We start from the raw sequence: 17,248 nt of genomic DNA on the forward strand, positions 1-17,248 counted from the left end.
TGACTTAACCCAGCACTGAGAGTGAGTGCACGGAGCTAAGTGACCAGCGGCTGCCAGGCTTCACCAAAGAAATGGGAAGGGTCTTCATGTGAGAACGCAAACTACGACATGCAAAAATGTTTCCCTCAATAGCATGTTTTTATTGATGTTTATAATAACACAGACTGGAAAGATAGGCCTTGAATCCTTAAAAACAAAGACTAGGCCCAAGCATGTTATACCAAGTTCAGGAAACAAAACTACCTTTGGTGGGTCTTCAGTCTTTGCTGGCACACTCTGAGACAGGGCAGCTGACCCACAGACCCACAGGGTTGACTTTAAGTGTCCCCTGGGGTGCTACAAGTGGCTAATGTGGGTTCATCTTGTCCCATTAAATACCATCCTATCGAAACCTGCTCCCCATAAATTCTTACAATAGATGCACAGACTTTAGCGTAGAAAAGCAGAGATACCTGCACTGGATGACCTTGATTTGAAGTTAAGTCCAGGGTTGGAAAGACCTCATTAAAACTAGTCTAATCTCTCTCTCTCTCTCCTCTCTCTCTCTCTCTCTCTCTCTCTCTCTCTCTCTCTCTCTCTCTCTCTCTCTCTCTCTCTCTCTCTCTCTCTCCCCCCCCCCCACACACACACACAAAGGGGGGGGCCTCTGTTTCCTAAAATTCTCTAAACCCCATCACGCCTGCTTGATCTCCACCTATTTTATAGATGCATTTGAGTTAACAGGCATCTCTCTCAAAGCAAAAGCACTCAGGAGAGACATTCCAAAGTCTCCCGGCCACTGGTAATGAGGATAAATGGGCTCAGGCAAAGCTACCTCCTCCTCCTAGGTCAGAAAAAAAAGCAACTCAGAGTGCAAAGCCATGTAGCGGTCCACAGAACAGATACAAAGTCAGGGTGGGAACATGGGGTACCAACGTGAAGGTGTGAGGTCACCAGCAGGCATGATGGCATAAGAAAGGTCCTAGGAAGGGCTAAGTGAGCACAAAAGTAGAAGGAACCCCCAAACCTTCAAGAAAGCCCTAAAACTCTATCTGGCCATGACCTGTACTAAAAGCACGAGACTCACCAACTGCTCCGACGTGAGCCGCAGGGTCTTTTTATAGCTGACGTTGGATAAAAGAGAGAGGTGGCTTGAGCTGGATGGCTTGGCAGCCGAGTGTTCTTCATCGCTGGAGGATGACTCATGCTTTATTCTGGAACACATGGCAATGTAATTAGGAGACGCATCTGGGTAACCATTAAAAATGCATTAGGCCCGAATCAATGACTCAGTCAATTGGGTCTCTTGGGTGGTCATTTGCCATATGGCTTTAGATTTATCAATGAACTCTCCGATAGCCCCATTCATACATGGCTTCATTGTAGAGGGGGAGGGGCTGCCGCTCCTCATTCACTCCCGGTTTATCAACTCTCATCACTCACTTTTAACGAGTGTGATTCCACGCCTGGTGAGGAGGGCTACTTCCATTCTGATCCAGACAGTCACACATGCATGCACACACACGCACACAAACACACACACACACTTACATGCCTGATGAACAGGACTATGTCCATTCTGATCCAGAGTCACACATCCGTGCACACGCATATACACATGCATACATGCACGCACACATACACACACACACACAGTTACACACACACACAGTTACACACACACACACACACACACACTTCTCCCTTTTTTCTCTTTCCACTGAAGGCTATGGGCCAAGCCCTAAGAGTCCAAATGTCTACAGTCCAAATACCATCCATTCTCTTCTATCCAATTCCATCAATTCCACATACCCAACTCCAAACAATTAGGGCACTTCCTGGACCTAAGAAGACCCGCCAGTTCAGCCCCTGCCCCCAAGACTCCTGGAAGTCACAGACCAATGCTGAAGCTCTTCTAGGGGTTCCTACAGGCTGAGGCCGGGAGGCAGGGCAAGGCTCAGGACCATCGTCTTTTACGTGTCTCACAGAAAGCAAGTCAGTAAATTAGCTTCCCCCTGAGTTCAATTCTACGCCTTCATCCTCCAACCTAGTATTTGTTCTGCCTCCCAAGTCATAGCACCCTGCAAAGTACTTGCTAATGGCTTGGACTGAATGGAAAAAGCCAATTGCCCCCAAAAAAGGCATGCCCCCGATGGTCTCTCTATTGCTATGATAAAACACCATGACCAAAAGCAACCTGGGGAGGATAGGTTAGGTTCATTTCAGCCTAGCCTGTCTGGTCACACTCCATCACTGAGGGAAGTCAGAGCCATAACTCAAGGCAGGAACCTGGAGGCAGGAGCTGAAGCAGAGCCCAGAGAGGAACGCTGCTTACTAGCTTGCTCCACGTCTTATTCTACTTGCCCAGGGATAAATGACACTGCCAATGGTGAACTGGGTCCTCCCGTATCAATCATTAAGTAAGACAATAATCTTACAGGCTCGCCTATGGGGCAATCTTACAAAGGCATTTTCTCAATTAAGATTCCTTCTTCCCAGGTATGCCTAGGTTTGTGTCAAGTGGACAAAAATAAATAAATCAACTGGCACACCACTTTCACATCCCTTTATACAGACAACATGCACACGGATCTCCGCCTTCCTTGCCTCAGGGACTGTTCCCTCTCCTTCCAGCCTGTTCCTGCCTCCGTTTTTCCCAGCCTGCCTTACAGCCACCCAGACAGCCTCCCACACAAGCTTTTCCACCATGGCTACTCACTCAAGAAGTGATTTACACAGCCTGATGCTGCTCAGGACTGAGGAGTCATGGGGAACACTCACACAGCACCCCCACTTCTGTGTGGAGACCTGGCTCTGTGTGGAGCCAGATACTGAAAAAAAGCAGACAATATAGTCTAGTCATCCCTGCTCTCTTCAGGTTTTTGCCAAAAAAAATAAAAGAATTTAAAAAAAAAATCAATGACCGCACAGCTACCAGGGCTGGAGGAGTGCTCTTGGAAGTCACAAAGCTTGTGAATAAATTCTGGGATCAGTGGCCATGTCAATGGAGACAGACTATGTATGGGCTGCGATCTGGTTATCTGAGGCAGACCTGAGGTCTGTGTGAGTCAGAGTGTAGACAGCAGCTATGATCTGAAAATCCGGAGTTACCAGCTCAAGGAAACACACACTACTTAAGATGCCTGTTTCCTTCAGTCTAAGGTCCAGAACATACTGAATTCCACCCCACCAAAACTCAGGCTGTGGTGGTAAACTGTGGGGAGAATGACCAACAACAGAGGAATCCTCTCTGCACCTCAGTCAGCGCTCCCATAAAAGCTCAACCAAAGTCCCTTCCTGTTCCAGTATCTGCAGATTCCACCAGGAGCACTCGTCCTTCTGAACCGACATCCTAGAGGTTTCCAGACAGGCAAACCCAGTCCTGGAGCCTGAGTCACATGATAAATGCTCCCGACAAAGGCGCTCTCATCAAGCAGGATGCGGCTGGGAGCCCCTGGCTGAAGAGGAAACCTTCCTGCTCCAAGCAGTCTAAAGGGAAATGAGATCTGAACAAACTCGCGGCCCTTGGTAACAACAGCTTGATGTGTGCCTCTGCCGGAGGGGATGAGCGTGCAAGTCGGAATGGCTGGGATTTCCATCTGCCGCTTAGGAAAAGAACGGCCCCGCTAAATTTATGTGGCGTGCCATGTTGGAGGAACGTAGTAAGGGAAACACTCGAAAACAAAAATGGGAACTGTACAGTTGGCTGCCGCCAGTTCTCTGACGGGCACAGGGATGGCCAGTAGAGGCTGCCACCTTCCAAGACCTCACCACCCTGGGTGGAACAGGGTGCTCCTAGCCAGAGCCCCCACATCACGCTTGATCTGACTCAGTAAATGTCACTTGCTCTACAGTGGCTGCAAACGGTGACAAAAGGGCCCCAAGTCATTTGAAAATCTGTGTTCAGATGAGGAACTGTGAGCAACATTTAAGTTAGCGCTTGTCACAGCACACATTTTTTCAAATGGCATTTTAATTATTTGTGTGGTGACAAGCTGTTTGCTCAATTATGGGACTTTGGGGACTGTTCTGTCAATCAAGTCTGCCAATTAGGAAAACATTCTGATGCCAATTTTTTAAGTCATCTATGTGACTCTGATAAGATTGGATGTCAAGGGTGCCACCATACACGAAGAGGTTACACTCCTCCGGAGAACTCCCACTTATTCCAGAACCTTGATTCCGTCACACATGAGCCAACGTACAGTTGTTCAGGTTTAATAAGCGTAATTCAGAATGGGGCAGTGGGGCCGCTTCCCTAACAGGAAGGCACTTCTCCACAGGCCAGACGGGAAGAAAGCCCAGTGGAGCAGACATAAGCTTCCAGAGCTGTCCTCAGCTCTGAAGGGCTCCAGTGTCCTGCTGTCCCTCCACCCTCAGTCCGTCTCTGGGTCCCAGAGTTCCTCCACGGCCAGAAATAGAAAGAATGAACGTGGTGACAGGAACAATGGTGGCACCACGTCCTGGGTCCTTCCCCTTTGCCAAGGTGTCACAACCCATGCTTTGTAACAGCTCGCTGGGCCTCAGGGACCATCTCTTCAGGTCTAGGCCTAGCCTGTTTAATACTAGTTTAGAATGCCCGGTTTAAGATGATCACATGTCCTTTAGGTGACTGTGGTCTGGCCTGGTGGGCTTGTGCATTCTGATCACCTTGCCCCAGGGTCACTGTGAGCATTCAGCACGGTGGGAGGGGGAAAGAGATGCAGGGTCTCTCATCCTGACTCAGAGACGGTGGTGCAGAGTGGCATCCTAATGAGTCAAAGACCACAGAGCGGCGATCTACCACCACCCCGTTTCATCACTGCAGAGACAGAACGCTTGACCAGAATGCCACAAAGACAGTGTTGAGGCTCACACTGCTGGGCATCTCACCCACTCCAGGAAAGGGCACAGGACAGCAGGGCCAGGAGCAAACCCACCACCTGGATACCAGCAGCAAAAATGGGAAGCCTCCTGCTTCAAGATAACTCCAGCTGAGAAACAGCCCAACATGCAGAACACTCCCCAGTCCTCAATTCTTCCCCACCACACCCCACCCCCAACTAGTGCTCTACAAAGTACATGCTCCCTTACCAGAGGCACAAGTTTCTACTTCCAACAGACAATTCCAGGAATATCATAGTCTAAGGTACAGAGCTGTGGCCAAGAGCCAGAGGACAAGAAGCCTAACCTAGCTTCTCCTGTGAATAAACCAACATGCAGGGAAGCCCTCGTCGTCTCAGGCAGAGTTCAGTGTTCTCAACACGCCCAGGTGTAATTGGCCTGGCCTTGGCCTCCAAGGTACTAAAATAAGGAAGGTGTGAATGGGACCCACAGTGACTCTGTCCACGTTTTAACTCAGTCTCAGGTTCCATAGGAGCAGGAAGACTGCAAAGGTCGAGGTGTTGACATTCAGTGTGATACTGGCAGAGGCTGTCCCGTGTCAACCTCTGTTCCAGTGACATCACCCAGAGTCAAGGCATGGAGAGACGAGACTGACCCGAAGACAGACTACTGCTGACTGGAATGTCAAAAGCTAACCAGTTACTGGAAAGACAGCTCAGTCGGTAAAGCGCTCGCTATGCAAGCATGAGGAACCGAGTGGGGATCTCCCACACCCACTCAAAAGCCAGGTGCAGTGGCTCACATCTGTAATCCCACTGCTGAGGGTGGGAGGCAGGTGTGGAGATACATGGATTCCAAGGTCTCAATGGCCAGGCAGCTACCAGAAACAGTGAGCCCTGAGGTCAGGGGGAGACCTTGCCTCTGAAGACATCCTTTAAAGGGCAGAGCTATGGCCTGGAGCCAAGGGACAAGAAACCTTAGCCAGCTTCCCCTGTAAATGAACCAGCAAACAAGGAAGCGCCCATCGGATTAGCAAGAGTCCAGTGTGTTGACCTCTGACCTTTACACATACACTCATGGGCAAGTACACTTGTTATGAGCATACCCACAGGCAGGCAGGCAGGCAGACAGACAGACAGAGAGACAGACAGACACACACACACAAACAAAACCACATGCCAGGACCATAAGAGACATTCTAGCTAAGTAGCTCCTTGGAGACTCACATATACCTTGAACCTCAGCTGTCTGAGAGAGAAGCTGCACATACTGGAGAAGCGAGAAAGACCAGCTAAATAAACTGCTCCTGGCCGCCTCACCTGGCGTAGTGACTTCAGATCCAGTGGGAACTGAGACCTAAGACGTGAGCCACTGGCTGACCTCATCAGTGTCCAGTGGGCATGCACATGACCCTGATTCAGTTCAAGAAAGGAGTGGCACCATTGCCAAAAGGACACCCTGCCCCCATACCTGGGAGCTAGGCCAAGCTGTGCAGGCTGCTCTCCTGTAGTGTGGCCCTTCCCTGGCAGGCACTGCTCGGGCTTGCTTTCCTGAGGAAAAGAAAAGAAGCCATTAGAGAAGGAGGAAAGAGAAAGGATGCTCCCAAAAGCTTGGGTCCCACCACAGGGCTCCCTAAGGCCCAGGGCAAGACAGGAGAGGCACACACCCAGGATGAGGAGCCCCACCCAGGGGGCTCTGGAGGGGTGTATGTTATGACAGGTCCCCATTACTTCTTTGCCTAGAAATATCATAAGATTAAGCTGAGAAACCTTTTTGACAGAAATGAGTCTGTTATCCATAAGTGTTCCTGGCATCCAACCAACGTCATCATCCCTGTCACAGAGACACATGCTTTAATGGTGGCTGCCTGAATTCCTGAGGGTTTTCACAATATTTTCTTCTAATTGCCAATAGAAATGTTCGAAAATATTTGCATGCCATATTTTTCTCGGGGAAAATGAAAAAGCATTCATCTCTTCGGATGCTGTATAATCCGAGTGAGAGATGTTCCCTGGGCATCCAGGAGAGGGCCCAGACCTGCTGCTCTAGCTTGGGAACCCTAGCACAATCCCGCTGACTGGTCAGAGCTTTGTCTCCTCACTTCTCAAACAGGAATGAGGATGCTGAGCAGTGACTACTGATCCATAAGCCAGAAAGCCTGATGCACTGTAGGGAGGGAAGGGAGAAGGGAGGAGGGAAGGGGGAGGGGGAAAGGGAAGTGAGAGAGGAGACAGGACAGATCAGCGAACTACCACTGAGTCAGAAGAGGCCAGAGAGCATGTCGGGGGATGAAGGAGACACAATAAAATCACTTTGTGTATGTCCTTTAGTCAAAAAACAGGTTAATTACCTCCAATATCATATTTTTAATAAAGCAAGCAAGTTAGGCTAACTAAGTACGGTGGCTCATGCCTATAATCTTAGCATTGGGGAAGCTGAGACAGGAGGACAGCTATGAGTTCAAGGTAAGCGGAGCTCTATAAGAGTCTGTCTCAAGGGGAGGTAGACATAAAGTAACAGTGAATATCTTAAAGTATGAGACTGGGGACTAGTTTGAAATATGCCTTCAGCTGGTTGGTTGGTTGGTTGGTTGGTTGGTTGGCTGCTAGGTTGGGTTGGTTGGTTGGCTGCTAGGTTGGTTGGTTGGATGGCTGGTTGGTTGGATGGCTGGTTGGTTGGTTGGTTGCTGAGTTGGTTAGATATAGGGTCTTGCTATGTAAGTCCTAGCTGACCTGACAATGACTATGTAAGTGGCCTGAGCTGGCCTCCAACCTGTGGCAATTTTCCTGCCTCTGCCTCCTGAATACTAAAGTTATAGGCTCACAATACCATGCCCAGATTTACTCTGTCCAGTTTGTTTGCTTTGGGGGTCTTGATTGGTATTTTGTTTGTTTGTTTCTGATTGATTGGGAAGAAGGGTGTGTGTTTGGTTTGGTTTGGTTTGGTTTGGTTTGGTTTAGTTTGGTTTTTGAGACAGGGCCTCATATGCAGCCTTGTCTGGTCTTGAACTCACAGAAATATACTTGCCTCTGATTCCTGGGTACTGAAGTTAAAGGCCTGCATCACCACGTCCAGCTGCTGTTTGCTTTCATAAGAACAAAAGCAGCTGCCGTGACCATTCATTATCAGCTGAAGGATTTGCTGTGTGACTTGGCTGCCACAGATAACAACTTTTCACTTGGCTAGTTCAGAAATATGGATCTGTATGAATAACTGTATTTGCATTCTTTAGAGAAATAGTTAATTTCATAAACACTCTTTCCTTTACACTGGCATTTCCCTTAATTCTAACTGTTGAGAATCTAGATACCCTACAAATAAGAGGTCTTTGAAACGTATTTCTGCCTGAAATTCTAGAACATTCTGTCCTCTGGCTAATAAACTAGCCCTTTATGCTGTAAGTCTACTGCAGGATAGCATCCATGTCTTCCTGACTCGCTGAGACCCTGGAGGTAATGCAGCAGGTGACAACACGCAGACGCATCAGCCGCGTATCCAAGGACAATCTGATCTGCACACAGTGCTTAAGGCATCTTCTCCCCTGGCTCCACAGACTCAGGTGAGCCCAGGGATGTTTCTGGATGGTTTGCATGGCCGCTGGTTTTCATGCTTCCTCTGGAAGCAGCTGTCCAGTAAGTACACACGGGACCCCCACACCAGTTCCACAGCAAACAAAGCTGTGCGCGGGTTCTGCCTTTGTGGATCTCAGCGTGTGGAGAAGCTGAGAAATGTTAGTCGAGCAGTCTGACTAATGAGTGTATTTACAAATCCTGACAAAATGCATGAAAGACAAAGTCATGGCCCATGCAAGCAGAGATGGCAAACCAGGTTGATCTGCATAAAAGGAGGAGTTGAGTTGTAGGTGAATTACGTGAAGGGAGATGTAAGGGGTCCTGACAACACTGTAACATGTGCAAAGGCCCTGGGGTAGATTCTATTTTGATCAACTATACTAAAGCATAGACAGAAAGAGATGACAGTACAAGCAAGGGCGGTCAGAGCTAGAACACCCAGCTACTGTAGGATGCTAAGGTCCTTCAACAAAAGAAAGCCCTAAGTGTTCCTGAGAGCAACTCTGACTCCATGCCTTGACGCTTCTGCTTCGCTGGCTACATGATAAACGGGTGTGGAGTACAAACAATCTCCTGATTTGTCTGGTCTGAAAATAAGAATGGAGTAGTCCCAAAGGGCCTGTGGGTGATTAGGGCAAACCAAGAAGTGAAAGCCGAAAAGAGGACCTTAAGATCCACTGAGGGGCTGGTCAGGGGGGAGCCATGAAGGAGAACACACAGAGCTGGAGGCCAAACAAGGGCTGAGAGATGGAGAGAGGCCTGACAAGTCAGGGCTTTCAGAGATCACAAACAAGTCCTCATGTATCCAGCCTGTGCCTTCAGAGACGTAACTAAGGAGGCTGAGTCAACAGCCATGGTAAGACGCACTGGCGTTACCCTCACCAACATCACGTATTCTAAAACCTAAGTGATGTGGGAACCCTTCTGTGGTGGTGAATACTGTCAACGTGACAAGATCTGGGAGGACCCACCCTGAATGTGAGCAGCACCATTCCATGGGCTGAGGTCCTGGACTGAAGACAGGTGAGCGCCAGCCCAGCACCAGGCTTTACCTCGCTGCTTCTGCGGACAGAATGTAAGCGGCTGGTTCATGCTCCTGCTGCCTTCCTGTTTCCACCGTAACAGGCCATGCTCTCTGAACCTCTGCCTCCCTAAGTGGCTTTTGCCAGGTGCTGTGTCCCGAAACAAGAAACGCACCTAGTATATCTTCTTTACTGACACAGAAACCCCAGAGTGGGGAAGCAGCACAACCCGGGACTGCAGGCAGAGGGCGGCGGAGCCAGGCCCGGGTGCTGGCCCGGCTTCCTCCTCATCTGCCTTCTGCTCTTGTCCCCTTTCCAGGAGGGCCAGCTCGCTGAAACCCAGGATTACGGCACTCGTTTCACTCACACAAGCTGAAAGAAGCAAACCTGACTACACAAAGCCAAAACGCATCGAGTGCAACCACCATGCCACACCACGCTACCACTTACTTCTTTGATTGTGGCGTTTCTTCCCCTCCAGGAAAACCACCATCTTCCTCCCTTTTTGGGCATCTTATCTCTCATGATGGATTCCACAGTGGCCTGTTTCAAATGTATGGTAACATAAATAATGGAACCAAAAAACAAAAAAGAAAAGAAAAAGGAAAAGAAAAAAAAGCATCAACTTAGCACACTCGAAACAAAAGAAAATGTACTTGCAAATTAAAGGAGGCAGAAGAAATAAATAAATAAAACATAGCGCAACATACTGTGGGCGGACTGAAAATTCTAGAAAGGCAAAACCTAATGGCGTCCAAAATCACGTGAAGGTAACTGAGGCACGAAGACTTAAGAAGATGGGAAAAGAACCAATGAACAACAAACAAAATATAACACAATAACAACAGGGAAGAAAGCATTAGAAATCATTAGTGGTTAGTAGGCCTTCAGTTTTCAAATTAAAATAGCTAACTGATTACGATGCTACCAGCCTCAGTATGATGATGGCAAAATGAAACAGGATGCAAAACACGACCACTATGGTGCAGGGTCCAACAGCCGTAAACAAAATATACAGGCTTTTGTGGTGGTTGTTGTTGCTGTTTTAGGTAAATATGTCTCCAAACTCAACCGCCTAAACTTTAGCAAATTGATTTAAAAATCAAGAGTTAAAAATAAAATTCAAATGGACAGCTTGAATACATCAAAGTGTAATGAGGGAGATTAAATATCAAATAACAATTTTATAAACATTCCCAAAGAACATCTGCCTTAAGGCTATTTTAGGGCCCAGGTAAATGTTATCTGATTTTCCTTCTTCCATTTAGACGGATTCTAAGTAGCTATTACCTCAATCAGTGAAGAAAGACTTAGCCTTTCAACCTAACAGGTACAGTAGATAGACAGACGCTTCACAGGTTAAGCCTCAAATAAGCAATTCATATTTCAAAGCTCCTCCATTGGCACAGAAGACAAAGGGAGCCCAGGGAAATGCAAATCATGCATACGATGTTCAGGGACAGCATGAATTTATTGTCCACTCCCCTCCTCCTCCCCCACCAAATCCATCCACAGGTAACAAGCCCCAGGCAGAATCTAAGGTTCTTTTGAAGAGTCAGCAAACAAAAACAGCAAAGAAAACTCCTGGACAGGATTATGGCAAGTAGACGCTAGTCCTACAGGGTATTAAGTCTACAGTGATCTTAAAAGCCCAATGTCGGATTATGAGCAAACTTCACTGAAACAGGAAATCTAAAGTTCAGATTAAGAAATGAACCTAAATTCACAGATAAACGTAACAACCCACCAGTCATCAAGCAGAAGGCCACCACTGAGGGACACCAGGGTAATCCTGAGACGACTTTCAACTGTTTTGGACCCTGTAAGTCGAGCACCTGCCTCCCTCCCAACTGTGGTCCAGAACCAGGCAGCAGTGTGTTCAGGGGGCTTCCGGAGAAAGGCAGACCCAGTTCCTGGGACAAAACCCCACTTGGACTGCGCCATTCACGATCGTCCCATGGCTCTGCCAAGGACCATTTTAGAAGCGATCAAATGCTGGGCAAAGGAACATGAAGAGCCTGTCCTGCCCCCATCCCTACTCTGCATGTTGCTATGTAAGGAAATGTGTGAAGCAGGGTCACCAGAAGTCATAGAGCATTCATGCAACCTGCCAGCCGTTACCTCTATTATCAGGTAAGACACTAAACCCACAATATCTAAGCTACTAGTTATATCCCTACAACAGAAAGGATCCTACTCAGTAACCATGTTGGGTGGAGCAATTTGAGTCCCCACATGCCTCAATTACTCTCAAGACAAAATACAGATGGATCAGAGATTTAAAATAAAAGGAGAAGAAAATCAAACAAAGATGCAAGACCATTTTAAATACGCTAGCAATGTATAATACAGACTAAATGCTACATAGAAAATCATTTCCATATTAAAGAAACACCGTTAGCAGAACCCCAAACCCCTAACCCACAAGATCACAGCCCTCGGGGACTGTGCTGTCCTGCAGCCTGTGTGCCTCCTCCTCTGTAAGCTACATCTCTAGCACACTTAACTCTTTTTCTCTTTACTACTTTGAGCCTTAAAAACCATATTTTGGGCTATGGATACAAGAAGGAACCTGGCAACAATGTAACAAAATCATTTTACAGAACATGCCTCAAGACAGGTACACAGATAGGGAAAAGGACTACCAAACACAAGGTCACCATCCCCAATCTACAGCACACACAACCTTGGAGAGGCAAGCCCAGACCAAACACTGAGATCTGACCTCCAAGAAGCTCAAACTCTAGAACTGCATGACAGACTGCAACAGCCATGGCCGCCAAGCACAAACCAGTCTAAAACTGTGATTCCACAGCCCAAAGAACGGTCCCATACTGTAGGAGGAAGATGCAACATGGAAGAAATGAGCAATTCCAGGCCAGCAGAGGAGAAGATGAACTGGTGGGTCTGACCTCCTCATTCAGCTCTGGCATATAGCCACCTCCTTCTCACATGCAGCTCTGAGTTATTCAAGCAACATCTTCAGCCTTGCCTTACCCCCCACTTTCACCTCTGCCTCCCCCCATCCTCACCTCTGCCTCTCCCCATCCTCAGCCCTACCTCCCACATCCTCAGCCCTGCCTCCCCAACCTCACCCCTGCCTCTCCCCATCCTCAGCCCTACCTCCCACATCCTCAGCCCTGCCTCCCCATCCTCACCTCTGCCTCCCCAACCTCACCCCTGCCTCTCCCCATCCTCAGCCCTACCTCCCACATCCTCAGCCCTGCCTCCCCATCCTCACCTCTGCCTCCCCATCCTCACCCCTGCCCCCCATCCTCATCCCTGCCTTCCCCACCCTCGCCCCTGCCTCCCCACCCTCGCCCCTGCCTTCTCTATCCTCACCTTTGCCTCCCCCACCCTCGCTCCTGGCTCCCCATCCTCACCCCTGGCCCCCTTATCCTCATCCCTGCCTCCACAAACCAGGCACAGGGATGGCTTCTTAGCAAGGCCTGAGGACAGTGACAGCTCCCGCATGTGACCCAATGCCAGCCCCCAGTGCTCCACAACTAAACTTTCTCTCCTCGGCCTCACTCGGTTCTGCACTCTGGTGTCTGCCCCTTCTCTGCCGACTTGTAATCCCAGCACAGGAGGTGTTGGGAGCGGGATTGTGGGTCTACAATGCCATGATTTTCGAGGCTTGCCCTGGTGAGGACAGGAGCATCATCAACACACGCAAGCGATCTGGAACACTGTTGTGAGCATCAAGACCCATGGCCTCGGGTTTCTAAAGTCAAATCAAACTGTGATCCTCCCATTCACCTGCTCCTCCTTGGGCCCCCTTTCTTAATTGTGTTGGCGCTCACCTTTGGCAAAGGTTTCTGGAAAGCCTGCATCGCCAGAAGCAGAGGAGCTGCTGTTGTCCAGTTGTAATACCTAACAAGACAAAGAGACGGCGTCAGACAGTGAGGTGGGGACAGCCTTGCTACTTTAATATGGAGTGCTATAGAAAGGCTGGGGAGCCCAGTGAGGTCCTTTAACAAACCCAGTGTGTTTCCTCCCTTCCCAGCCCTCCACACTGACCCTTTCTACACAGCGCCTCCCTTTCTCCTGTTCACCTCACAGCCGTGCTGAGGGTGAAGGGTCAGCAGCAGACAGAGCAGTAGGGTGAACATATGAACAAGCCAGGCAGCTAGTCACTAGCTGGACAGTCCCCTGCTTGACTACTCCTAGCCATGTCCTACTGAACTTCATGGAAAGGGGACAGACAACTCCATAACCTCCCAAGTCAATACACAGCATGCTTGCAACTTCTTCTCCAGGAGGAAAGTCCGCCCACAGTCTTCAGAGCCGCTCACTGCACCCCACAGACTGAGCTCAGATGGTGAGGTCTCTGTGCTACAGGGCAGCCGTGCCCTCAGACCTGGGACTAGGCAGGGTCCGAGTCCCACAGCTGGAGCTCCAGGCCTGACGAGGTGGATCTCGAGGTCTGGTGCAGACAATACTAACACCCACAAGGTGGGGATGGGGAGCCAGCTCAGTGGATGCAGGGCCTGCCATCGTGAAAACCTAAGACACTGATTTCAGATCCCCAGCACCCACACTGAAAAGCCAGGCCTACAGCACAGACCTGTCATTGTAGTGCTGGGAGGTGGAGACAGGAGGATTCCTAGGACTTGCCTGTCTTCCAGTTAGGCCAAACCAGCAAGCTCCAGTTCAGTGGTTTGTTACCCTGTCTCAAAAACTACAGTAGAAGGAAACACCTTTACTCCCAGCCGCTAGAGAGGCAGAGATGGGCAGACCTCAGTGAGTTCGGAGCCAGTATGGTCTACAGAGTTCCCGAACAGCCAGGGCTACATAGAGAGACCCTACCTCAGAGAGTAAACCAAAACCAAATTAGAAAAACAGGTAGAGTGATCAAAGACAATGTGGACCTCTGGTCTCCACAAGCCCGCATACACGCGCACACGCGCGCGCGCGCGCACACACACACACACACACACACGCACACACACACATGCTACAAGACTCTCAATGATCTAGCTCAGCAGCTGCATGTGGACACAGAAATTTACAAATAATAAAGGCAGTAAGTTTAACAAGACTTCATTAAGGCCTGACAGAAGCAGTTCTGTTCCGCTACCAAACAGACTGTCAGCAGGAACTCACTTATTACCAATCTTGACCACGAGATTGGGGTCATCGATGATAGCGGGGTTGTCTGCAAACTGCTGATATGACACGGCCTGCTCCAGGAATGCATCTGCGGCGGCGGCGGCAGCGGGATGGGGGGAGAGAGAAATAACGAGTTTTTTAGAGAAACAGGCCAGTTTTCAGCTTGCTCATTCCCACGCATCTGTCTGAGTTTACAAATTGGAGTTCCTGGGACAAGCCTAGAAATCCTACAAAATGCACTTGTAAAAAGGGCTTGAGCTTGGCTTTCTGTTGTTATTTTGTTGTTGTATTTACGTGCCTGGGATGGGGGTGGAGGAGGACATGTGGGGCATGGAGCCCACATACAGAAACAGTCATGTTCTCCAGGGGCACTGGCTTGAGTCACTTCTGTTGTGGAGACCTGTGACTGGATTCTAACCTCAATGATCTCCCCCTCAGCATCTGCCTGATGGCCATGGCCACTTCCCAGGGGGTCCCAAAGATGGGAGAAGATGGCAGTCAGCATCCTGCTTGATCACTGTCATCTATGTAAAAGATGGGAGCCAGGGCACTGTAAGGCCTGATGCTGGCTGCCCATGCTCAGGAGTATAGCAGCCCCAGTGGTCAGAGCTGTGGTCTTAGACGATGCGAAGGAGAAAAGTTGCAAGGAAGGGCTGGTGGCACCCAGGCGGAATAAGAGGACCCAGTCTGCACATAAGAAATCTGCAAAGCCTCAGGGGACTTCACAGTGGTCACTGGGACAGGGAGAGGAAGTAGTGCGGTCACTAAGAGCATGGTCACTCCCTGCTAAAAAACAGAGGAAGCAGTGGTGGAGGGAAAAGGGGGCAGAGGGAAATTAGGTCTGGTTCTGGAATTCAGCAGCCCACAGCTGCCATTACACCAGCGGGGGTTTCAGGCACCACTGCTGTGGCCCTCTCACAAGATGGTCAGCTGTCACGTTCCAGCACGGCAGGTGGGATGCACAAGTCATCAGGGCCTACAGCATAGCAGCCTCTAACACCCAGAGAGGAAATGTTTGCAGAGTTCCCCACACTGACTCAACCTCCCTCCCCTCCTCTGCAGCCCCACAGATCACACACACACACCCAGCGTTCTGTTACAGGAAGACTGATCTGCCGAACTCGCCCTCCCTCCTCACGCGGCCTCCACCCTCCTCCCCACACCTGCAGGCTCACCATGAAAGTTCTTCGGACCTGGCCCTGAGCACAGGGTATAGGGTAAAAGAGCTGTCAAAGATATCCACCCTGGCTCTGAGACCTGAGCCAGTGAAAAACATACTTTAGCCCTGAACCCAAAACCAAAGAAACTTGCCCTGACTCTGAAACCCGTGCCAAAGAAACACATTTTGTCCCTAGAATCAGAGTCAGTGGAAGAAATACACCCTGGCCTCAAAACTAGAGCCAAAAAGCTTAAAAAGGCCAGGTAAAGAAACAAAGTTTGGCTCTGAGATCAGCCATCTCTGCCCTAACCAACTAAACTAACCAATCCCTGAGCAGGGAAAAACTAACCACTCCCTCGTCTCCCTGGAAAAACTCAGCCCCTAAGAAGCTCTAGATAGGCCCTGGGCCTGTTCAGTTTGTGGTTGCTCTTCTTCCACCCTGGTAGAGGCAGTCACTCTCCTGGATTCTTCCCTCACAATAAATCTCTTAAATGAGGTTTGGGTGAAGACTTTCTTTCCCCAGGGCAGAGCAGAGAAGAGCGGAGCAGGACTGTAACACTTTGGTTGGGGAAACCCTCTCATAGCAGCTTGTTACAATTTCGCTGGGGAAGTCAGAGGCCGAGGGAAGCCAAGCAGGGCTGCAGGGCAGTGAGACTGGAGCCTTCCCCTAGCAGCAGAGCTCTAATTGTTACAGCTTTGCAGGGAAGTCAGAGCTGAGCTGAGTGGGGAAACCCTCCCATAGCAAAGCAAAGTTGCCACACTCCCCAGTTGTAACAACTTCACTGCAAAGCCCTCTGCTGTGGGAAGGGAGCTGTCACATTAGGGAAGCCTTCACTAGAGCAGAGCTGTGGCCTGTGCTCTTCCCTGGCTCCTGACTGCCAGGATCCCTTTCCTTCTGAGCTGTGACACTTCCACAGGCGGCACCCGGTGCTCAATATTCATCTCTGAGGATAAATGCCCCAATAGCGTTCTTGCTTCCTGAAGGCCCTTGCACCCTGTCCTTGCATTCTGAGGACAGCTAACTGCAGCTGGACACGTGTGGGGCCAGAGAACAGCGAACCTTCTGTGTGCTCATCAACCACAACCATGAACTAAAGACGCCTCAGCTCCAGGGCCTTCTGCCCAACAACCACTAGAGGGTGCTGTCCCATAGAGCCTAGTACCTTTGGTGATGTCTCTGTGGTCACTGAGGCCACCACAGAGGGAGATGGCTATGGATGGCAGGTCCCTCAGGCCATCCGAGGTGCTCTCCACACCACTGTCGATGCCCGAACTGCCCACAGACTGTGGGGACTGGTTGGCTGACCTGGCTCCATTGTCGCAGACTTGTTTGGGGAGCCCAGCGGGATCACCACTGAAAGGAGGGGAAAGAGAAGCTGTTCTGAGCACCACCACCCGTCCTCACTCTGTCGCATCAAATGACCCTCCAGAAGGCCGCAACACCTCAGAGAAGCAATTACCAGCACCTCGGGGCAGTTTTGCCATCAAAACATTGGTAAAGACAGCAAAGTCAAATGAACCACCTCAGGAGAGCCTGCCACAGTCTCCATATGAACCCTTGAGAAGGCCTGTGCCTGGGA

At 49.7% G+C, this 17,248-nt stretch overlaps 1 protein-coding gene across 4 annotated transcripts in view; it reads right to left on the reverse strand.

Moving 5' to 3' along the window:
* Lpin1 (lipin 1) overlaps window positions 1-17,248 on the reverse strand; it is a 57,390-nt gene that overhangs the window by 12,677 nt on the left and 27,465 nt on the right. For all 4 annotated transcript variants that reach the window (XM_038320158.1, XM_038320157.1, XM_038320156.1 and 1 more), the window contains 6 exons: window positions 16,832-17,022; window positions 14,504-14,597; window positions 13,201-13,270; window positions 9,848-9,940; window positions 6,274-6,353; window positions 1,067-1,193 (listed from right to left, as the gene is read on the reverse strand). In XM_038320158.1, coding sequence (XP_038176086.1) covers window positions 1,067-1,193; window positions 6,274-6,353; window positions 9,848-9,940; window positions 13,201-13,270; window positions 14,504-14,597; window positions 16,832-17,022 — 655 coding nt within the window. The remainder of the gene's footprint in view (window positions 1-1,066; window positions 1,194-6,273; window positions 6,354-9,847; window positions 9,941-13,200; window positions 13,271-14,503; window positions 14,598-16,831; window positions 17,023-17,248) is intronic.

The sequence above is a fragment of the Arvicola amphibius genome, chromosome 2 (genome assembly GCF_903992535.2).
Source record: "Arvicola amphibius chromosome 2, mArvAmp1.2, whole genome shotgun sequence".
Lineage (NCBI taxonomy): Eukaryota > Metazoa > Chordata > Mammalia > Rodentia > Cricetidae > Arvicola > Arvicola amphibius.